The 23,777-nt window shown below is 44.8% G+C and overlaps 1 protein-coding gene across 6 annotated transcripts; it reads left to right on the top strand.

Annotated features, from left to right (window-relative positions):
* Window positions 1-324: 324 nt before the first annotated feature.
* Window positions 325-23,535, top strand: LOC115073523 (zinc finger BED domain-containing protein 1-like). 6 transcript variants are annotated; one of them, XM_029572020.1, is made up of 4 exons: window positions 325-529; window positions 4,368-4,632; window positions 6,502-6,658; window positions 14,726-23,535. In XM_029572020.1, exons 2-4 carry the CDS (start codon window positions 4,429-4,431, stop codon window positions 16,729-16,731), a joined length of 2,367 nt encoding a protein of 788 aa, XP_029427880.1. In that variant the 5' UTR covers window positions 325-529; window positions 4,368-4,428; the 3' UTR covers window positions 16,732-23,535. The 6 variants fall into 6 exon arrangements, with proteins under 6 accessions (XP_029427880.1, XP_029427882.1, XP_029427883.1 ...); XM_029572022.1 differs by lacking the exon at window positions 4,368-4,632 and having other exon boundaries at window positions 326-529; XM_029572021.1 differs by lacking the exons at window positions 325-529; window positions 4,368-4,632 and adding an exon at window positions 5,672-5,988.
* Window positions 23,536-23,777: the final 242 nt, after the last annotated feature.

Below are 23,777 nucleotides of genomic sequence, written 5' to 3'. Positions count from 1 at the left end.
TTTCCGCGAATGAAGGGATCGTGTCGCAGTAAATCTTTGTATATATATATATATATATAAAAAACCCTCGGCCTTAAGTGTTGTAAATCTGTATTTTAAATAGTTAAAAAATATCCACGATAGGCTCCTTCATGTGGTTAAGGACTATATACATCCCTTCCCCTTGTCTCTAACACAATCGACATCGGAACAGAGCCACCTTTCCAGCCTTTTTTTAAAACTCTTTTATTTATAGCAAGTTTTTGTAGAACATTTATAAAACATCGAATACAAAAAACAAAATTCAGCATACATGCGCACTGATATTTCTGTTTCCAATGTTTCTCCTTCTAAGGAAGTTAGCTGATATCCCAGGGTCCTTGTGCTAGAAAAAATAGAACTGTAACAAAGAAAAGCTTTTTAGTCAGAGCAGATGATCTGTGCGGTTCGGAGGAGGTGGGGACATTGTACAATGTCCTGGCAGGAGAGCAGGGACGAGAACGGACAGAGTGCGTAAAGAGCAAAAGCGTACAGTTCTCCAGTTCTCCAGGTTTGTGACAGTTCTCCAGGTTTGTTAAGCAAATACTGATATTTCAGCTTTACTCAGCAGCAAATACATTTCTATCTTTGGTTGGGGGGAAGGGGAACTGTTTAGGGACGTTCTTGCTCGCGTTTGTTCTAATTAAATGCCTACATACACTTACCCGATGCCCTTAAAAGTATTTAAAAAATTGAAGGAAGATCACTTGAAATCTAATTATCCAAGCTTAATGCCTATAACTGTCAAGGAAAAATAGAACTCATTTCTGAAATATTCCTGGGTCACATGAATGTCTGAACATCTGGAGATAATTGTCTTGAGGCTTTTATATTTTTTCTCCTGCTCGCAAAAAAAGATGTTCAAGCTGGTTTAGGGGAGATACTGGACTTCGGCAGACTCTTTGTATATAGATCATAAGAGAAGTGAACTTAAGATCTTATCGGATGTATTCTGTAAATGCATATTAGTGCATAAATACAGTGGCTTGCAAAAGTATTCGACCAGCCTAAAATGTCAGCAGATTTGTGTGGATTACAAATGACACACAGATTCTTCCAGACAATATGTTTATTGCAAGCCAGCATGCTCTTAAAATAAATGTTCAAAGTCATAATTCATTATTTCTCTGCATTTTTTGTAAAATAGAAGTAAAAACTGAAAACTGCTGCTTGCATAAGTATTTCATTCCTTCAGACTAGTATTTGGTAAAACCACCTTTTGCTGCAATAACAACTTTAAGTTTGGGTAAGTTTCTACCAGCTTTACATACTGTTTGGAAGTGATTTCAGCCCATTGCCCTGCTAAAAGGTGAACTTTCTCCCAAATTTTAGTTTTTTTTGCAGACTGAAACAGGTTGTCTTGCAGTATCTCCCTGTATATTGCACCATCTAACAAGATGGCCAGTCCCCACTGAGGAAAAACATTCTCACAACATGATGCTGTCACCCCCATACTTTACTGTTGGGATAATGTTTGCCGAGGAATGGGCAGTGTTAGGTTTGTGCCACACATAGAGGTAGATTTCAAAAACATACACGCGCGCGTACTTTTGTTCGCAACCAGGCGCGAACAAAAGTATGCTGGATTTTATAAGATACGCGCGTAGCCGCGCGTATCTTATAAAATCCAGGGTCAGCGCGCGCAAGGGGGTGCACATTTGTGCAACTTGCGCGCACCGAGCCCTGCGCGCGCTGCCCGTTCCCTCCGAGTCCACTCTGAAATCGGAGCGGCCTCGGAGGGAACTTTCTTTCTACCCCCCGCACCTTCCCTTCCCTTCCCCTACCTAACCCACCCCCCCGGCCCTATCTAGACCCCCCATACCTTTATCGGAGAAGTTACTACTGCCTCTGGGCAGTAGTAACTTACGCGCGCCGGCACAGCAGGCCCTGACACAGGCCGCTGTGTCGGGGCACTCGGCCACGCCCCCGGATCGCCCACATGCCCCAGACACGCCCTCGATCCCTAACTACGCCCCCTGGCCACGCCCCCCAACCGCCCCTTTTTGCAAGCCCCGGGACTTACGCGCGTCCCGGGGCTTGCGCGTGCCGCCGAGCCTATGCAAAATAGGCTCGGCACGCGCAGGGGGGGTTTGGGGTAGGTTTTCGGGGGGTACGCGCATACCCCTTTGAAAATCTACCCTATAGCGTTTTGAATTTTGGCCAAAAAGCTCAGTTTTTTCTCATCTGACCACAAAAGCTTATTCCACATTTTAGCTCAGTAACTCTGATGCTTTCTGGCAAATTCCAGATGTGCTTTGATGTGGTTTTTCTTCAGTAATGGCTTCTTTCTAGCCACCCTCCCATGCAGGCCAGTGGTTGACTGGTGCACCTCCACTCCAGTCCACTCCAGTCCCACTCCAGGCCTACACCTAAATCACCCTTTAAACCCCCCCTATGTTCCCCTCCTGCCCCCCCCCCCGCTATAAACCCCCTCGTACCCCCCCCCCTGTAAATAAGCTAGGCCAAAATGCCCCTGTGATATGATCCATGCATATACTTCTTAGTCCCCCTGTAAATTCCTTCCCTCTTTTGCAGTTAATTTACCTTATACTGTTTATATCCCCCCTGTAAATTCTCTCCCCCCCCCCCCCCGCAATTAAACGACCCAATATTCAGTATCACTTTGTTACACCTTGTTACTTCTTCGCTGTAAAGCTCCTTGCTGTTTTAGTTGCCTGTAAACCGAGATGATGTTCCTAACATATCCCGGTATATAAAAACACTTAAATAAATAAACAAATAAAATAAACTCTAGTTCCTTCAAAGTGATTGTTGCCCTCTCCTTGGCTTCCGTCAGAAGTCTCTTGCACTGATGCTGAGTTTTGAGGGATGGCCTTGTTCTCAGGCTTTCTATTTCGGTTTTGTTTGTGTGTTTCTGTTTCTAATTTGTAGTCTGTCTCTGTTTTGCCTGTGTAGAAATGAAGTGCAGTATTTCTGCTCGCATGTAGTTTCTCTGTAGCAGTCCAGCTTGTTCTGTTACACCAGTAGGTGATGTATTAATGTTTTAGGGCCTGGTGTAGTATTTGCATTGCTGTTTTTTCATAAGGTTGCTGTTATTTGAGACCTGAGAGTCAGTTCTGTGACTTTATGGTTATGGCAAGGTTCTAGACGTCTCTTTCTTTACAGGAGTTTATGTTACTTCACAAAATAGCAGTGGAGGGATAATTTTTGCTGAGGTGACACCAGAATTTGATTTCTTTTCTTGTTGGTTGTAATGTGAATTGTCCTAGCTCTGCTCTACACCTGTTCTGATGATTAATGCTAGTTTATTGTAGTTACGATGATTTCTGTCTTTCTGCAAAGAGAATACATTCATTTTTGTTTTATTACATGATTGATTGGATCGATTTGTTTTCCTTGCTTTTTACAGGATATTCTTGTGCATTTATAAACTGCAATAAATACAAAATAAATTAATACTGATTAATAAGGAATTTTTAATTCTGTACAGTGCTTGAAATAATTGAGGTAAAATGTTTTAAAGTTTCACACATGATGCAGAATGGTTGTTGCAAACTACTTAGAAAGCCATTGTAGGATGCAGTATATAGCATTTATCAATAAGAATACAACTAGTAGGTCTCAAACTTGCATGTCTACAACCCACACGTTAACCTTGTGCGCATCCAAAAAATCAGGCCTGGCTATGCCACTGCATCAGGCCCCTTGCTTGCTGCTTGTTTCCCATGTCAGCAGCGTCTTCTCTCACATTGGCCTATTTCAGAGACAGCCCCTGCTCTGACAGCAGCCCCTCTCTGTTCAGCTCCAGCAGCAGATTGTGCTCAGGCCTTCAGCGGCAGCAGAAAACACATGGCCCACCTCAGTTCACTGGCTCTGCTGCTCTTCCTGCTCCTGCTACTACAAGGCTTTCCTGCGCTAGTGCTGTCACTGACCCCCTCATTGTTGAACTGCGACAAAAACGAGTTATTTAAAACAGCATCAGGGCCTTGCAGGTTGCTCCTTTCCCCAAGCCAAGGAAAATATCGAACTCTCCCAGAGCATTAATAAGCTTCCCACCCAGAGGAGGGGCGGATAGGCCTATCCGGGCTTCGGGCATGCCCAGGTGGGCTGGTCAGGGCAGTCATGTGACACTGGTGTTGCTTGCAGCTGTCCCATGTCTGCGGAGCCACTGCGATTAACATGGGCCCCACAGCAGCTGTTCTGACAGAGCGGGAGCCTCCACCGAGGCTCTTCACTCATTTCTGTTTTGTTTTTTTTTTGCTTTTTCCATGGCTGTAGCTGCGGTTTCAGGGGCCTATTCTTCTCTTTTATTTATTTTTTTGTCCTCGCAGCTTCAACCGCAGCTCAATAGGCCTGCATTTTTATTTTTTTTTATCCTTTCCCTGCAGTGTTGCTGATCTCTGTGGGACTGCTTTCCCCCTTCACTACTGTGGCAGTGGAAAAGCTCCCATGGTCTTCTCTTGCATGACTCCGTCTCTCTCTGCCACAGGAGGCAGCCAGCAGACATCCCGCTGCAGCCTCACCACAGCCGATGGCCCCCCTCTTATGCTGGAGCCACTGCAAAAAATAACCCTATCCCACTGCATCATGCCGATCTGCCTACCTTTTCCCACATCAGGGCCAACCCTGCCTGGATCTCTCCTGACCACCAATGTAAGTATAAATTTTTTTTTGTACATATTCAGAGACAGCAGGAGAGACTAGAGAGAGAGGGCGTGTGCGAAGGAGCATGCATGGATGTGTAGGTGTCAGCAGGTGCAAGGGAATGTGGGGGTTTTACAACGCGCCCTTGACCTTCACGCCAGTCCCGGGCTGGAGTAAAATTTTCGCATTGCACGTGGGAAATCTTTTGCAGCACGGGGATTAGCTAATAGCGCTCGTTTTGGACCCATTTTGCATCTGGGGTTATGGACACGTGTGCAATCACGTGTTGAGCTGTGTGCTGGCCGCAGTGCAAGGTATTGAATCGGCCTGTTTGTGTGTGTCTGACACTGGCTGGCAGTGTGGTTGTCACATTACTTGGCAACTGGTTCAAGAGCTGATTGGTTGACAAAAGACTTTGATACTGGACCAGGTTTCCAAGATATAATTATGAGAGATATAACCAGACATGGGACAGATGGCAATCGATTGGTAATATTCTACTTGGGCGACAGGGTGACACCAACAGTGCCTAGTGGTGATAAAAACCTAAATCCGTCCCTGGGTCCAATTCTTTTGCAAGCCATTTTTACATCCTTTCCATTCGAAATTCGCGTCAGGCAACGTGTGTACTCTTGTCTACACAAAACTTTTACAATTTTAAAAATTACATATTTTAAAAGCTATATATTGCAATGATTAAATCCTCAGCGTGTGACTTTGTTTATTGGAAATTATAGTTACTAATGTATGTAGTTTAAAAAAAGAAAGCAATGAACGGTGGTAAACTTTATTATAATCTTATTTTTTCATTATAACTCTTGGACAACATGCGAAACTAACCAGTGCATCTCTGGAATGATTTGTGACATAGTGAAAAATAAAAACAAAAATAGTTAATTTTCCTTTAATTCTTTAACACAAAGTTATTGTTTTATGTTTAATTTTCTATACAAAAAAAAGTACAATCTGTATTATAACATAAATCACGGTGACCTGAGTGCAGAGGGTTTCTTTTTTTTTATTGCAACATGAAAGTAACGTACTTGGGCAGAGGAGGCGGATACAGTATCAGAAGTGAGGGGAGTTTTGAGAGGAACCCTAACGAGAGGACTTCCAGAGGAAAGGTTAGGCGCTGCCGGGCACCGCAGGAGGGCGGTGACGTAACTCTACACCTTCCCCCGCAGTTGCTGAGATCCTACGGAACGTTGACCACTGATGGAAACAGGATCCTGGGTTTGATGGACCTTTGGTCTGACCCAGTATGGCAGATCTTCTGTTCTTACGTTTCCAGGCTCGAATGTGTAGGCGGTGATTGTCAACACACTCCTCTTCCCACACCCCCAAATCTAACAGCGGTATATAGGTGTAAGTCTGGCCTGTTTTCTCCTGGCTTTTATCTGGTATCTGGCCTTGCTCTTGCAAAATTCCCGAGTGCATATATGATGCGATATTTAGAGAGGCGTTCTTTCTGCATGTTTTTAGGCCGCAGTAAAAGGGATTCGGGGTAAGTTGGTGAGGTGGTCGCTCTCTCTCATCCAGTGCATGCTGAGATTTTTGCATGCCTCTGAATTTAACCAGGTGTCAGTTGAAAAGGATGTAAATTTAAAAATAATAATAATTAAAAAAAAGAAACAAAATGTAGTGTCTGAGCAGCAGAAATCAGAGTAGCACTTAAAAATATATCCTTCGATCCTGGCAAAATAGAGGGCCCTGTGATTTCATTGCTGTTATGAAAGCTCCTGGACAAAAGCACTTGTACTATCTTGAGAAATGTGAGTTTCAGTATCATGAATTATTTTCTCAGGCTTTTAGATATATATCTTGTGTATATATCTGCCTACAACCTGTCAACGTTTTTCCTCTTATGAATACCATTAGGTGAAAATGGCAGATCTCAGTACTCAAAGAGTGTCCGAGTTCCTGCACAAAGGAGTCAAATGTGGGGAGAATGGAGCAAGCCAGGAGCTATTGGAAGGACTTCCAGAAGAGCATCAGCTTTCCTTGCTCTCCCAGCCCTACTTGCAAACAGTAGAAGGTACAGCAGTTCCTAGGTGTCATCCTTTCATGTGGATAGAATGCTTCTGTCGCAGGAAAAGCACAAAATATAAACCCCCCTCCTCACATTCTATTCAGTGTTATAATTTTTGTGAGATTTAAGTACTCATGCCAGTATTGAGATATCCCTCCCTTCAACACGCACACAGTGACGTGGCAATCCATGTCAGTCCTGAACTGCAGCTCAAGGCAGTAGGCTGTCTGAAGTATGGAGAGAGTTAGTTCTTCCTAAGGCGCGGTGCAGGTCAGGTCGGTGAAAGTGTAAAAGCAGGGTTCCCTGTGGCATCTAATCCTTTTGGCTGTTTGAAATGCTTGGGAATGGAGGCGGGATCAGGATTCCCAGAGCAGTGGCAGATAGAGTGCTAATGATATTTGTAGGAAGCTGGCAGCCCTGTCACTCCCAGGAACTCTTCCTCAGCGTTTGCCCCCTGGGAAAGTGGGAGATGGGTGAATAGTGTGGGTCTGTGTGTGACGCACACTCAGGGCTGGTGCAAGCCCTTCCCATGTATTTTTTTTATTTATTTACAAATCTTCTATACCGCAATCTACTGCTTTTATGTAGCTTACAAAATGATTTAAAAAAAATTATGTATTTGTAACAGATTTCATGTGAAAACGTGTAATCTGAGGTAAACTTATCTGTAACGTTTGGCTGGCCGCAGGAAGAGCCCACAACTGGCCACCCTCTGCCTCGAGCATCGCCAACGTGGTGGAACGCCACCATGCCTCCCCTACTCCGGGCCTCTCTAGGTGCACCCACGAGCGGCGGGAAAGTGCTTTGCTGGAGCACACTGAGGACGTCACGCAGTCGGCTATTTAAACCCCAGCCACACTTCAAGAGGACGCCTCAGCAACAGGTCCTCCTGCCTGCCAATGTGTGTCGCTGACTCCGTGTCCTAGCCTCACTGTATTATGCCTGTCTGTTTGCTCCATGCCTTGCCTTATTCCCCTGCCTTGCCCAGCTTTCCTTGTCCGGCTCCCAGTGTCTTGTCTCCTTTCATCTTGCCTGTCCATGGTCTGTTTCCTGGGCCTGACTTCTGCTACATATCTGACTACTCTCCTGCCTGCCGCCTGATTTTGATCTCCGCTATGGACACTGACCGCCCCTCTGGACTGCTGCCTGCCTCAACCTTGGCCTATACCCGGATTCTGTCTCTTGCTGTCAGCCCAGACTTCAGCTTGTATCCTGACACCATCTGACCGTCTCTTACTGGACTCTCATCTAAGTCCTGCTGGCCTCTGGAACACAACTGCTCAGCCTGAGGGGAACGCGACTGATATAGGGAAGCTCCAGTCTCAATCCTAGTAAAGGTGTGTCCACCAGTTGTCAGCGTGGGCCTTGTAGGTTCACCCACTAGGCTGCATCAAACCATGCTATAACACAACGTGACAGCATCACTTACAACATGTATATTATACTTACACATGCTGTTGTGATGCCAGCCAGAAAACCCTGCAAATAAACAAAAACAAAAAGACATGGAACCCATAAGGTATTAAACCTATTTTAAAATGTGTTAGGTGTGCGCTTGATCTTCAGAAAGCCATAAGTAAACTAAATTACAATATAGTAAAGCATGAACTATCAGCACAATAACAGTGCTACCTATGAAAAGTAACACTGCAAATATTGCACCATGCCCTACAATACCAATACACCTCCTATTAGGAAAACAATACAAGTCAGGCTGCTATAGATTATTTCCCTGTACGTACTAGGATCAGTCCAGACTGCTGGGTTATGCCTCCCTTCCAGCAGATGGAATCAGAGAAAAGCACCCTCCAGATATACTGGTGTGCCACCTGCTATCCCTCAGTATTTCTGACTCCAGTAGATTTCAGAGGGGCATAACCTGCGGTCCTGATCCTTATCACCTTTTCCAGTTATTCATTTGTTGAACAGGTCTGGAAGTACCACCTTTGACTAGACCAACTTCTTTACAAAAAAAAAAAAAAAGGGATTAACTTAAATTACTCAGGTTTTCTTTCTGACTTTGGGCTGAGCGATGGCATATTTAAGGGAAGGCTAGGCAGTTTGCTTGGCTCTACGTCAATTTCTTCCCTTGGTCCATCGCAGGGCAGTACGGATTCTTTCCAACAATGCGACAACAGTGGTTTACATAAACCGACAAGGGGGTACAAGAAGTCACCTGGTGGCCTCCGAAACGGATTTGTTGATGGGAGCATCGCAGGCATGGACAATGTCCAGGCGGATTTTCTCAGCCGACAGCGCCTGGATCCAGGAGAGTGGGAGCTGTCATCCAAGGCGATGCGACTCGTAACTTGCCGCTGGGGGACCCTGCGCTTGGATTTGATGGCGATTCGGCTGAACGCTAAAGCGGCTCGCTTCTTCAGTCACAGGAGAGAGCACGGGTCAGAAGGGGTAGATGCTCTGGTGCTTCTGTGGCCTCCAGACATTCTTCTTTATGTGTTCCTTTCTTGGCCACTGGTGGGAAAGGTTCTAAGACGCATAGAATCCCACGGGAGTCTGGTCATTCTAGTGGCTCCGGAGTGGCCGCGAAGACCGTGGTTCGCGGATCTAATTAACCTAGTGGTAGATGGTCCCTTACGTCTGTGCCATATCCCGAATCTTCTGAGGCAGGGTCCCGTATTTTTCGATCAAGTGGATCGCTTTTGTCTAGTGGCTTGGCTTATGAAAGGAGACAACTGAGAAAGAAAGGTCACCCAGAAGCCATGGTTTCCACTTTTCTTAGGGCCTGCAAGACTTCCACTTCCCTTGCCTATGTTAGGGTCTGGAAGGTTTTTGACTCATGGTGCAGTGGGTTGAAGGTGTCCCCACGGCAGACCTCTATAGTACATATTCTCGCGTTTTTGCAAGACGGCTTGAAAAAGGGCCTGGCCTACAGTTCGCTTCGAGTGCAGGTGGCGGCCTTGGGCTGTCTGCGGGGTAAGATTGAAGGTTCTTCCATTGCGGGTCATCTGGATGTTGCTTGTTTTTTGCGCGGTGTCAAACATTTATGCCCTCCGGTATGGGCACTTTGTCCATCCTGGAGCTTGAATTTGGTTCTCCATGGTCTCTGCACTTTGCCGTTTGAGCCTATCAAGCGGGCCACCTTGAAAGATTTAACTCTCAAAACAGTTTTTCTCGTGGCCATTTGTACGGCGCATCGTGTTTCCGAAATACAGGTATTGTCATGTAGGGAACCATTTTTACGTATAACAGAGTCGGGAGGGTCCCTGCGGACAGTACCCTCCTTCTTGCCTAAGGTGGTCTCGGCTTTTCATGTCAATCAGTCGGTGGAATTATCAGCCTTTTCGGAGGAGGATACCCGCTCTTCTCATGGTCGAGACCTGCGGCGATTAGATGTCCAACAGACCCTTTTAAGGTATTTGGAAGTAACTAATGATTTTCGTCGGTCAGATCATCTTTTTATCTTGTGGAATGGTCCCAAGAAGGGACATAAGGTTTACAAAACTACCATTGCCCACTGGTTGAAGGACGCTATTGCTTCCACGTACATATGTCATGGACGTCCGGTCCCTGACGGTCTTAAGGCTCACTCTCTCCACTCTCAGGCGGGATCATGGGCTGAAAGCCAATGTGTTTCGCCCCAGGAAATTTGCAGAGGGGCTACTTGGAAGTCATTGCACACGTTTGCTAGACATTATCGGTTGGATGTCTGGGATCTGGCTGCGGATTCTTTTGGCAGCAGTGTGCTTCGAGCGGGACTCTCTGGGTCCCACCCTATTTAAGGCGGCTTAGGTACATCCCAGCAGTCTGGACTGATCCTGGTACCCGAAAGGAAAATTAGTTTCTTACCTGATAATTTTCATTCCTGTAGTACCAAGGATCAGTCCAGACGCCCCCCCAAGTATGTATATTGCAGGAGAGTCCGCTCGTATTCTTGTTGTTTTCTCTTTACAGTTGTTTTCAGCAAGTTCTTGTTTTACAAAAAACAGAAGACAAGTTTTCTTGTATTTTTAGAGTTTCCTTACTTGATCTAGTCATTGGTTGTTTTTAAAAAAAAAAAAACAAATAAAAATACAGGATGAGATATATGTTTCATTCTGCTTTGATATTGATTATACTGAGGGATCGCAGGTGGCACACCAGCTCCCGGCTCTTGTCGGCTGTCTGGGCTTGCTCAGTCTCCATCCTACTCTCCACACCTGAGCAGGCACCTCATCTCTCTGGTCTCCGGTCTACACCAAGGCATCAGACATTATCAATCCAAAGCCTTTCTTGTTCATACCATCTCTCCACCATATATCACATACTGCTCTCATGGATTTCTGCATCCTAAATGCAGGACTCTGTACTTTTTCACATTGAATCTAAATTGCAAGCATTCAACTACTCCTCAAGCTTTCTTAGTTCTACAGTTGTGCTCATACGTTTACATACCCCTGGCAGAATTTGTAAGATGTGTAGCATTTTAAGAAGACATGAGTGATCAGACAAAACACGTCTGTATTTTTAATGTTTCAGATTAAACTATTATGCATCACAGAATAGCACAATCATTTAGCAAACCATAGAAATAAGGGAAATAATAAAATGGTCCTGTTCAAAAGTTTGCATACCCTTAGTTCTTAATTTTCCCTTTTGTATCAATGACGGATTGCAGTCTTTTGTGATAATTGTGAATGAAGCCCTTTATTTTCTCATGTGGTAAAGCTGCCCATTCCTCCTGGCAAAAAGCCTCCAGATCCTGTAAATTCTTTGCTTGTTTAGCATGAACTGCATGTTTGAGTTCTCCCCAAAGTGGCTCAATGATGCTGAGGTCAGGAGATTGTGATGGCTTACTATTTTTTCCTTCGAGAGTCTTAGTCAGTTTTCCCACCGCTGAAGTAAGGCTAACTGGCCTGTAGCTTCCATCATTAGCACATTTATTTATTTACTAGTAGTAAAAGTCCATCCAAGGACTGGGAAATGCTGTGAGGTACAGGAAGTGCGTAACTGAGATATATAGTAGTAGAATTACACCCCCTACCCCTCACACTCCAATTTTCACTTCCTTTCACCCAATCCCCTCACTCTTGTTATCTCCCTCTCCCCATGAACCCTCTCTCCTTCAGCCAGGTTTACTTCCTCTTCCCAAAGCACTCATTCACCCTCGTTGACTATTTCCTTTTTCCCACAAACCCCTCATTCACTCTGGTTAACTCCCACTCCCCACCCAAGAGCCTCTCGCTTACTTTGGATCCCTCCTCCATCCCCATTTCACTCGCTTCCCTACTTCCCCAAATTCACTCGTTCCAACTCCCCACCCCACCCCCCAATCACTCTCCCTTTTTCAATTCCTCCTCTTAGCTGATCCCCCTTCTCATCCTGGTTTCCCCATGAACCCCTCATTCACCGTAGTTCACTATCCTCCTCCCCATCTCATGACCACCTCACTTACCAGTCCCCCCAACCTTTCAATCCCTGGTCGGGTTGTTCTTCTTTCCCCCCCCCCCCCCCCTGCTCAGATGGGCATCTACCTTGATATTAGAGACACTGTCTGCCTTTGTAAGTACCAGGTCTGGTAATATCCTTCATGGGTTTCATCACCATTTGTTTGAGTAAAGCCCTGAAGGGAGTTTAGGGTTTCTCTACATCTAACCATATCCACTGATGGGATAATTCAGTCCCTATCTGGCAGATTAAAATCTCCCTCCCACAGCTGTGGGCTGTATTAGAAAGGAGCGCCGCCTCCTTTACCCATACTCCATGCCTTTCTGTTGCTCTCATTTTATTATTATTTTTTTTTTACATAAGAGCTGCTACTCCCCCTTTTCTGCTAACCCTATTTTTCCTAAACAGCTTGATGAGGCCATGTCCCATTCATGGGATTTATTGAACCACATTGCTGCAACAGTAACTGTATCCACGTCTGCCTTTACCATTAAGGCAGGCAGATGTGAAATGTTATTGCCTAGATTATGGGTATTTGTGCTCATAATCATCCAGCTATTTCTCTTTGGGTTGCTATACTCCATATCGCCTTGTACCTGCTCACTTCTGTCATTCAGTAGACTAGAGGAGACAGGGAACTGCAGACCAATCAGTCTGACCTCTGTGGTACAATTCAGTGAATTACAAGATCTGATCAATATCTTTGATTGGGTGACCAGAGAATTGGATCGAGGGAGAGTGATAGATGTAGTGTACTTGCATTTTAGTAAGACCTTTGACATAGTTATTTATTAGGTCACTTATGAATAAATTGATCACCCTTGGTATGGGATCTAAAGTGACTGGGTTAGAAGTGTCTGAGTAAGAAGCGACCAAGGAGTTTACTCTGAAGAAGGGAATGTTGGTAGCGGTGTGCCTCAGGGATTAGTCCTTGGACCACTTCTTTTTAACACTTTCATGACCGACAAAGCAAAAGGATTGTTGGGAAAGGTTTGTCTTTATGCCAATGATACCAAAATCTGTAACAGGGTAGATAGGAAAGTGTGGAAAATGTGATGAGAGATCTAGCAAAACTTGAGGTGTGGTCTAAAGTCTGGCAGTTAAGATTTAATGCTTAAAAAATGCAGAGTAATGCATTTAAGATGCAAACACCCAAGGGAGAGCTGAAATTTTTCTAAGCAGAAAAGAAGAGTGGGATCCTGGGGGTGATTGTATCTAATGATCATAAAGTGGCCAAATAGGTGGGTAAAGCAACAGCAAAAGCCAGAAAGATGCTTGGCTGCATAGGGAGAGGAATGGTCAGCAGAAAAAGGGAGATGATATTGCCTCTGTATAAGTCACTGGTGAGGCTTTATTTAGAATACTTGTACAATTCTGGAAACTGCACTTTCAAAAGGATATCAATCAATTGGAGTCGGTCCAGAGGGTGGCTACTAAAATGTTCAGTGGTCTTTATTCTGAAGCATATGGAGATAGACTTAAAGAACTAAACAGGTATGTCCTAGAGGAAAGACGAGATAGGGGAGCTATGATGGACATTTACATATCTCAAAAGGTATTCATGCGCAAGTGGTGAGCCTCTTTCAATGGAAAGGAGGCTCTAGAACGAGGGGGTCATGAGATGAGGGTAAAAGGGGGTAGATTCAGGAGTAATCTTAGGAAATATTTCTTTACACAGAGCATAGTGGATGCATGGAACGGCCTCGCAGTGGAAGTGGTGGAGTCAAAATAAATATCTGAATGCAGGAAAGCATGAGATAAATACAGGGGATCTCTGAAGGAGTGATTGGAATTTTAAAGCTAAATTAGGTGGGCAGACTAGATGGAAAATACTGTCTTTCTCTGCTGTCCTGCTTCTAAGTTTCTGTATCTGGAGAGCTTGTATTGTAAATAATCCTCAGAATCCCTTAGATTACCAATTAATTTAATTGACCTATGCCCTTGGAGGACTATTTATGAAAAGCAGGCACTGGGGTGGGCAGATGAGGGGTAGGGTGTGCAGGATTAAAGTCCACACAGCAAAGTTACTATTGTCCGATGTTCTCTTGTTTGACAATAATAAAAAAAGATTTTTCATAAAGGCCACACAGCGGAAAATCTGGAAATAAACTCAGGATTTACTCCCTGTCCCTCTCTTTGTTTACTTTCCCAAGAGACAGAGCACTGAGCTGTAGTGACTGCTCACACTGAGCTCCAGCTGCTGATCACACTAGATCTCACAGCTTTATGTACAAATTGGCCCCTGCCCTCATCCAGAGGAAGCACACAGCACCCACATAGCACTTTTCTAACTGCAGCTAGGCTCTTGCTTCAGATAGCAGAACATCTTTATGCGGAGAGGATGGTGAAACGGGATAGATTTGAGTAACATAAGGAGATATGTCCTCAAGACAATGAATAAAGACAGGCAAACCCAGTATCAGAATTCAGGTATGGGTTAAGCACAGATAACCATTTGTTGCAGGAAAACAAGACGGAGACTATGTAGGGTCTGCAGAACTGTGATTGGAAAAGAATATGAGCAGGCTAGATGGGCATTTTGCTCTGCCATCAAGGTCTCTATTTCTGCCCTTGATAGATCATATTACATTCTTCCTTGGTCCTTAATCTGGACAAACCTAAGGAAGTCTCTGTCAAGTGTACGGTGTTAGTTGCTAACCTGGTTTTGTCTATCTGTACTTTTCACAGAGGAGATATCCATGGCATTCCATACCTACAACATGACGGCCACCTTGGGTCCTTCCCAACGCAGGAAACGAGAGCGAGGAACTAACACTAACACTACCCTATCCGTGGATCGGCGAAAATCTAAGGTCTGGAATTATTACACTAAGCTGGGGGATGCATATGTAGAGTGTAATGTGTGCAAAAAGCAACTATCATTCCACAACAGCACGACCACCATGCGGGAGCACCTGGTGAGGAAGCACAGCATCCAGGATACGGCCCTATCGCAGCTGAAGGAGGAACCCGCCTCAGAGCCTGACTGCCTGGGCCAAGAGAGCCTTGGAAAACGGGCTCGGCAAACAACTCCAGAAAACAGCCTTTACCAGCCCGCAGTGCCTTCCTGCTCCGAGCCACGCACAGAGATAGTTCTGGATCTGGTGCTTGAGATGATTTTTCGTGACCTTCACCCTCTGTCTGTTGTGGAAGACAAAGGCTTTAGGCTTCTTATGGGCTACTTGGAACCTAGTTTTAGCATCCCTTCCCCTGTGCAATTGGCAAGCATGTTATGGCATAAATACAATGTGGTTAAGCAACATCTGGAGCACTATCTGCACACAGCCCAGGCTATCGTCCTTTCACTGGATTTTTGGACTTCTCAGCTCAACCAAACTTACCTGACCATTAGTGCCAATTTTATTGACTGCAATTGGCACTTGGCTAAGTGTATCTTGGAGACGCAACTGGTGCCTGGACATAAAGGGGAGGATTTGCTTGGAGAGAAGTTGTGTTCTGTTTTAGCAGAGTTTGAGTTGTCTGCCCGGTCAGTGTTCTGTGTGACACACGACCAACTGTCTCATATGCTGTCCAACTCCCCAGTTCTGAAAGATGCCTATGGATGGTCAAGCCTGTGCTGCACGGCACATTTGCTGCATCTGTGCATCAGTGACGCCCTGCAAGTGGAGCCAGTGCAAGAGGCCCTGGCTGCAGCCAGAGACATTATCAGCTATTTTCAGCAGGATGCAAAGGCCACATGCTCCTTGAACACAAAGCTGGAAGCCATGAACAAGACAAAGCTGAAACTGATGCTTGACATATCATCCCACTGGATAACCACGCTGGAAATGTGCGAGAGCCTGCTGGACCTGAAATGGGCCATTATGTCTGTTTTGGAAGAGCACACCAAGGGCACAGTAGTGATACAGAATATGGCCGACCACCAGTGGAAACTTCTGCAGGATTTGCTTCCAGTGATGCGGACCATCAAGATTGCCACGTCTTTCTTACGGGAGGAACAGAATGCATCCACATCTTCCCTGATGCCCTGCATGCATGGTATCATGACAGCCATTGAACACCAGAGCCAAGAGACTAGCAGCATCATCAAGGCAGTGGTGAGCAACATTAGGTCTGAGATCAACCAGCACTGGGACTTGTCGGATGAGGAAAAGTTGCTGGAGAGTCCTGCTGTTGTAGCTTCATTTCTGGATCCTCGTTTTAAAGAAGTAAGGTTTCTTAGCCCTGCTGCCCGGAGTCTGCTCCACAACAAAGTTAAAAACATACTGTCACAGTTATTTAATCCCCAACCCCTTACTACCAGCCAGTCTTGGTTGCCCTCAGAATGTAAGGTGGAAGCCGGTGAAGCAAGCAGCCAGGTTCTTAATGACAGGGGTACATGTGAACATCCCCAGAATATATATGACATCCTACTTGGCAAAGACCCAACAGAGAACATGCCAGAAATACACCAGCAACTAGAAAACTACATTGTGGAACCTCTCTGTAAGCGCAGTACTAACCCCCTCTGCTGGTGGCGCAACAACGAAAACCGCTTTCCTGCTGTTGCCAAGTTAGCACGGCAGTACCTTGCAATCCCTGCCACCGCTGTGGCACCAGAACGGGCCTTTGCAGCTGCTAACACGTGGCTTGAGCACCGGAGGGCGGTCCTCATGCCAGAACACTTGGACCAAATTCTCTTCTTGAATCAAAATCTGGACTTTTTGGAGTCCATGAAAAATAACAGGACATAAGACTTTGGATGGAAATGGAGGAGCTATGAGAAGTTATCTAGGACAGTCTATCAGTTTCACCTAAGGCACTGTCCACAGCTTCTCTCAGTGAGGGTGATCAAGGACTGGAACAAGTTATTTAAGGAGATGTTTAACAGCAGGTTATTCACATAACTTTCTGGGATGGTTTGGTTATAGTAGATCTTGCCTAGAAACAGGGATGAGCTAGATCAGTATTTTCAAGCTTTTGTATGCCAGAGACTGGCTAGTTAGCTTCCTTAGATTGTGAACCAGTTGTAGTGCTAATGGAAGGAGGTCTTTTTATCTTGCCAGACCAGTTCAGATGCATGGGGTTAAGCCCCTGCACCAACAGGTGGAGACAGAGATTAACAGAGTTGCTGACATAGATCCCCCCCCATATGGACCTCAGTCTGCCAGTATTCTGTTTCCAGCAGATGGTAGACGAGGATATCTCATAATGTGAGCTGAGGCCTAGTTAGACTGAAAAAATATGAATTTAAGTTACAGGACTGCTCCTGCAGTGAAAGCCTCGTGCTCTCTCTCCCCCGGTAGAGCATAGCTTTAGACCAAGGGCTTTCAAGAGTTGGTTCTGGGCTCCAGATTTTATCTGAGGTCACTTCCTTCCCCTCTTCCCCCTTCCCTCTGTTTCTTCAGCAGGATCTCCTCTGAAAAATAAAGAAACCTTTATCTGTGGGGTTTATTTTTTTATTTCTACTTCTATTCCCTCTGCCTTGTCTGCATGTTAAGTTTATTGAAAAAAACAAACAAAAAAACACTAGATTTTATTTTCAAAAGGCATTGAGTCTGTCTACTTGTTCTGAATTATATTTGTGGTGAGTGTATCTTCTATTTGTACTGGGTAGTTTTTCTTTTCAGGCAGTGCAAGGAAGGGAACAATGTTGGCTCCCTTAGAATGTAGGTAAAAGGCTGTGCTCTGCTTACGGTTGGCTCTCACAGGCAGCTGGGGGGATGAGGAGGAGGTTCCTTTTACCATGGTGTGTGGAGAAAGGGGAATTCGGGATGCAGGGTACATTTCCTGAGTCGGGGGAGAATGTGTTGGCAGAGTCGATATTGTAACGGGTTCTTGCTGGTGTTTTGTCTGCCGCTGTGGCCAGTTTGGGAGTGCTACAGATGCAATGTGACCTGGGCCCTTCTCCGCTGGATCCCACAATTCAGGAACTGGCTGGCAGCTTCTCTAGGGCCACAATAGCAGCAGCAGTTAAAGGTGCAGCTCCTTATATTCCAATTCCAAATTCCTCTTTTAATTCGTCTTCAGTGTCTATAGTTTTTGAGATGTCTGTACCAAGCCATTTGCATGGGATAAAGTACTGCTGCAGTTTCTTTTCAGTTGGTTGCTAGGGATATGCGTTTGTTTCATCTGTTTTGGGGATATGCACGTACCTTGCAAACTTTATAGGACACGGGTAAAAACGGATAGTATGTGTGTATTTTAAATAACAAATTGTGTGCATACTACAGTACTATAAAGTCCATGAGGTACACGCACTCCCCCAAAACAGTTGAAACAAATGCATATCCTTACTGGTTGCTGTTCATCAGGAAGAGGATCCTGGCGGTTTGGGACACAAGAGATTGAGAAAGTAGTATGAAGAGGAGGTTCAGGAAGTCAGGTCAGGGGGTTTGCCCTGGGACTTGAATTGTTTGAAGGATGCTGGCAACAAGGAGGAATGAGAAGAGGGGCAGATCTAGCGTGACCAGGTGTGCATACTGTGCATTTACATAGGGTGGCCTGCTGTGCAGATAGAGGAGAGCATAAACTCACTGTGACACCGGCGGCCGAAAAAGAGGCGAGACCATGGAGCTGCCAATAGAGCCCAACCCCAGATGCTTCCTTTTGATTTGGTATATACTTTGGCTAGACAAAGGCGTACATCATGGTGGCCATGTTTGCTATGGCTTAGAAATTAATCAGCAGACTTGATATCTGTCTAAGAGTCAGCTGACCAACCTACCATTTAAGGCAGGATTCTGTTTGGCAAAGAGCTGGAGAAGTTGGCCAAAGCCTGAGGGGAATCTAAGGTTCTCAGGCTACAGAAGATAAGCAGAAAGGACCTTCACAAACACTGTCTTCTAGAGGTCAGTATAGGGACTCTAGGAAATTTAGACCTGGAGATCTTTTGGAGGTCAAAGTTTAGACCTCATAGAAGATTTCAGTCATTTCAAGATTCCAAGAGGAGGTAAGGATAGGAATTCAGGAAGTGTAGGGACCTTCCGAAACTCCCAATTAAGGTGTGAGGGCCCAGTCTCTGGTTCAGAGGATAGGTTGTTTATCAGAATGTTTCTGGAGATGGGTCCAAATTACTTCAGATGAGTGTAGTTCAGAGAAGTTACTCCTGGAGTTCGCCTGTCTGGTTTTAGACTCTTTTATGGTTTCTCCTTGCTGGTCCTTTCTAAAGTGGGAGGTGTTTCAGGTGAAGCTTGATCACCTTCTAAGTTTAGGGGTGGCTGCACTGGTGCCCTTAGCACAGTGGGAACAAAGACGATATTCGATTTAGTTCCCAAGAAGGAGGGAATGTTTTGACTTATTTTGGATCTGAAACAGGTTGAGAGTGCTGAGAGTCCTTCACTTCAGGATAGAAACATTGAGATGTATGATAGTGGTGGTAGGGCAAGGAGAATTCCTAATGTCCTTACATTTGATGGCAGCATATCTACTATACATATTCCCATAAGGGTGTAGACCATAAGTATCTGCATTTCTCAGTTCTGTGGGAGGGGGGGGGGGCACTATCAGTTTTGATCTCTTCATTTTGGATTAGCCACTGATCCTAGGACCTTTTCCAAGATGATGGTAGTGGTAGCGGCCTTTTTGTGTCAAAGGTTATATGGTCCATCTTTATCTGGACAGTTGGTTAATCAGGATAAAGTTGGCCCAGGAAAGCAGGTTGGCTGCCAACAAAATGGTTAGCTTGCTACAGGAGCTAGAATGGGTGATAAACATTAGAACCATTACAATCTCTAGAATATCTAGGGGCTCATTTCAACACAAGAGCAAGTTAAGTGCAGCTGACAGAACAAATAATCCAGAAGCTGCAAACACGATTGAGAGACTCCAGGAGACCCACAATGTCGTGTTACCTTCAAGTCTTGGTTCAATGGCAACAGCTTCAGATTTGGTTACTTTGGCAAGGGCTCAAATGAGACCTTTGCAGAGAGCACTGCTGTCCAGGTGGGACCCTTGATCTTAGGATTATGCAATCAGACTTTCGAATCCAGGTCAGGCAATAGCAAGCTTAAATTAATGGCTCCAACCTAGGAACTTAAAGAAGGGAGTAGAGCTGGAACCTCCTTCCTGGGTGGTAGTGATGATAGATGCCAGCTTGTTGGGTTGAGGAGCTCATTGTCGAGGCAGAGTGACTCAAGGGACTAGGTTAGCAGAGTCATCCAGGTGGTCATCAGTCAGTTGGAGACCAAGGCAATTTGGTTGGGTGATTTGTCAGGATTTTATCGGACAGTGCCACAGCAGTGGCAATCAAGGAGGAACTAAAAGCTCTCAAGTGTCAGTAGAAGCAATCCCACTGTTGACCTGGGTAGAAGAACACCTAAGGACGTTATTGGTGCCTCACATAGCAGGAGTAGAGAATGTTCAGGCAGACTTTCTCAGCCTTGACATACTAAATCCCGGGGAGTGGGAACTGTCAGAGGAAGCCTTTGGTCACCTTGTAGAACAATGGAGGAAACCTGTGTGGGATGTAATGGCACCCAACAAGAACACCAAAGTAGAGAGGTTTTACAGCAGGGGAAAGGAAATTAGATTGTCCAGGCTAAATGCCTTGATCCGGTCATAGCTGGAGCAATTCTCCTCTGATTGACAGGGTTCTACAAAAGATCTCCGGGCATCAAGGGTGCGTTGTCCTAATAACTTCCAATTGGCCCAGGTTTCCTTGTTATTCGGATCTAGTCCAGATGTTGGACATGAGTCCCATTCTATTGCCACTAAGTCCAAAGGCTATTTCATGAAGATCTGTTTCAATACTATCTTATAGCCTGGCTCCTGAGAGGTCTCGTTTGAGCAAAAAATGGTAATCATGAGAGGAGTAGATGTTTTTGTTGCGTTTGCAGAAGAGCTCTATTTCTTTGGCTTATGTCAGGGTATGGCAGACATTTGAGGACTGGTGCACTTCTAATCAGACTTTCGCTAAAAGTGTATCTGTTCTTTATATCTTGCAGGTTTTGCAGGAGGGTTTGAATAAAGATTTAGCCTTAAATTCCTTGAAGGTGCAAGTAGCAGCTATTGCGTGTTACAGGGGACTTATACAGGGCTGGCTACTATCATCTTATCCAGATGTATTTCATTTCCTTAAGGAAGCAAAGCACATTAGGCTTCTGGCGAGAGATCTAGTTCCCTCCTGAAATCTGAATTTGTTTTTGTCATTTTTGGCAGGCTCTACCTTTGAACTTTTAAAGAGGATTTCAGTGAAGCTTATCACTCTCGTAAGGTGGTGTTTTTGGTGGTGATCTGTTCAACTAGGTATATTTCAGAGTTGCAGGCTCTTTCATGCAGAGAATCCTTCTTGGTGTTTCCCGAGGAGATAGTTTTATAGTCCAATCATTCCTCCAGAAGGTGGTTTTGTCATTTCATCTTAGTCAGATAGTGTGTCTTCCATAGGGAGTTGTGCAGCAAGGAGTATATACAACTTCATTCCATCAGTGTGAGATGAATCCTTTTGTGGTATTTGAAGGTCACAAATCGATTTAGGAAGCAAGACCATCTTTTTGTCCTTTTTTGCTGGGGCCAGGAAAGAAGTGGCTTCTAAGGGGTCTTTGGTGCACTGGATTAAGGAGGTCATAAGTGCAACCTATGTATAGAAAGGGCTGTCACTACCCAAAATGGTAAGAGCTCACACCACTAGGACACAAGCAGCTTTATGAGCGGAGCTCCAGTTGGTGTTGCTATTGGAGATTTGTAAGGCAGTGACCTGGTTGTCTTTGCATTCATTTGCTAAGCATTATCATCTGGATATTTTGAGCCAGGAAAGAGGCAGCTTTTGGTTCAGAGGTCTTGAGAGCAGATTTGGCAGTATCCCATCCATTTGAAGGATAGTTTGGGTACATCCCTTGAATTTGGATTTGTTGGGTTGGATTAAAAAGGAGAAATTTGTTCTTACCTGCTAATTTCCTTTCCTTGAGTTCAACCAAACTAGTCCAGAATCCTCTTGATGCTGCCAAATGTATAGTTTTCTGTAAACATTTACTTTTCAGGAAGAATGTTAATCTTAGGATCTGCTTGAGTTTAGGTATGCACATATTAAGCTGTAAGTTTACTCTCCGATGTTCTTGTTTACTTGTGATTCTCCCTTGGAAATTCCCTGGTTAGAGGGAGGGAGACTATTTTTTGGAGTAATATTCTTAGCTGAGGTCAGCACATGAATCTCAATATAGTATAACATCAGCAAGTCTGTTAAACTTTCTTCATTTGCTTGTTGGGGGGCATAACCCACATGTGTCTGGACTGGTCTGGCCGACCTGAAGGGAAAGTAAATTATCAGGTAAGAACAAATGTCTCTGAGGGAGGTGGGTGGAAGATATATTCCCGCTTTCATCCAGTGTTTAATTTCATAGGTCAACCCTGCAACGGATGTGTCATTGTAAGAAGGTAACTAGCCAGTTTAAGAAAGTTGTGGTGTTTTTCTAAAATAAAAAAAAAATGTAATTGCTATTTAAAAAAAGAGGGAAACTCCCCCCCCCCCCCTCCCTCTCCCATACAGCCAACAGCATTTTTCTCAGAAAAATAAATACCCGTTTCCTTACCAGCCAGCCATCAATTGATTTTGGGGGGGGGGGGGGATCCCTCCCTTTTCCCCCTCATCCATCCAGTTAGGCAGCAGTTGGTCATTTAAAAAAAAAAAAAAAAAAAGATATCACTCGTTTTCTTTCCCTCCCCCTGTCAGCTATTACAATTAACACCATATCACCTGGAATTTTTTCCCATTCGGGACCAGTTTCAAGGCCCGAACTCTAGAAGGGAAGCGACTGCAGCTGAATACTAACAAGTCAGCATGAGACCAAGTCAGCATCTGTTCTACTCTTAGGCCCCATGGTAGCCGCCTCCTCTCCTGGCTTTTGTAGAAGGCCTGAGAGCAAAGCAAATGCCGACTCGGTCTCACACTACCTTATTAATATTGAGCTGCAGCTGTTTCACTCTTAGATGGGGCCTCAGGATTAGCCCCAGTTGGAAAAAGCAAATAATGTCCACAGGGCAGGGGGGGGGGGGGGGGGGGGGGGGGGGGGTGAGGCTTATGGAACAAGTCTCTCTATTGACTGCTACAGGATACAGTACAGCATCCTTTTTAACCTCTTCCAATGACAGTTGCTCTGCAGATCAGCAGAAATGCTGCCAGGGACTGGTACTAGTCCACTTACCAGTGGTTGAGAAACATTGAGTAAGATGACGTCTTGAGGTCACTTCCAGTTACTTTTGTGCAGCTCTTGCTTCCTTCAGATCACAATCTAGTGAGTGTTTGGAGCATTCAGAAAGATACTAAACATGAAAGACATTTGCTTATGTAATTTCAGCATTGCAAATATAAGCTATCAGCCATTTTAGGGTAAAGATCTTGATTGTATATATGGAGGTAAAGCTATTTTGAAGCCAGCCATTTCAACAGCATGTTTTGCTACCTTTCTGTGATGAACACCCAGTGCCTGATGCAGACCCTGGCAACAATCTTGGACAGAGGAAGACTGAAGCACCCATAAAAGCAAAATTGATCAGTTTGATTTATTTTATTTTACATTATTGCTTGTCATGCATTAAAAGGTGCTAGGTTGCTGAACTGTAAAGAGGATTTATGTCTGACCTGAATAAGCTCTGTGGAACAATTCTGGACTTTGTTTTTTCCATTTCAAGCAGGGAATTGTCAAAGTCCCTTTTGTGTATTCTACTGTTGAGATGGTTCCTTAGAGAAATGTGTGAAAATCAAATGGATATTTTAAGGACACTGTCATAAGTTCTTCGTCCTCCAGGTTCACAACCTAAGAACCGTATATACATTTTTTTTCCAGTAGTAAGAATGACACTGTGC

Source organism: Rhinatrema bivittatum, chromosome 11, assembly GCF_901001135.1.
Source record: "Rhinatrema bivittatum chromosome 11, aRhiBiv1.1, whole genome shotgun sequence".
NCBI classification, from domain to species: domain Eukaryota; kingdom Metazoa; phylum Chordata; class Amphibia; order Gymnophiona; family Rhinatrematidae; genus Rhinatrema; species Rhinatrema bivittatum.
The sequence above is the reverse complement of the archived record's forward strand: the minus strand, read 5'-3'. Positions and strand labels throughout refer to the sequence as shown.

What these genes read in the sequence shown, in the direction of transcription:
- LOC115073523 (XM_029572020.1), top strand. Translation starts at nt 4,429, where the DNA reads ATGGTCTTCTCTTGCATGACTCCGTCTCTCTCTGCCACAGGAGGCAGC. An exon ending in GATCTCTCCTGACCACCAAT is followed by an intron (nt 4,633 to 6,501) that starts GTAAGTATAAAT and finishes GAATACCATTAG; the next exon opens with GTGAAAATGGCAGATCTCAG. An exon ending in CTACTTGCAAACAGTAGAAG is followed by an intron (nt 6,659 to 14,725) that starts GTACAGCAGTTC and finishes TACTTTTCACAG; the next exon opens with AGGAGATATCCATGGCATTC.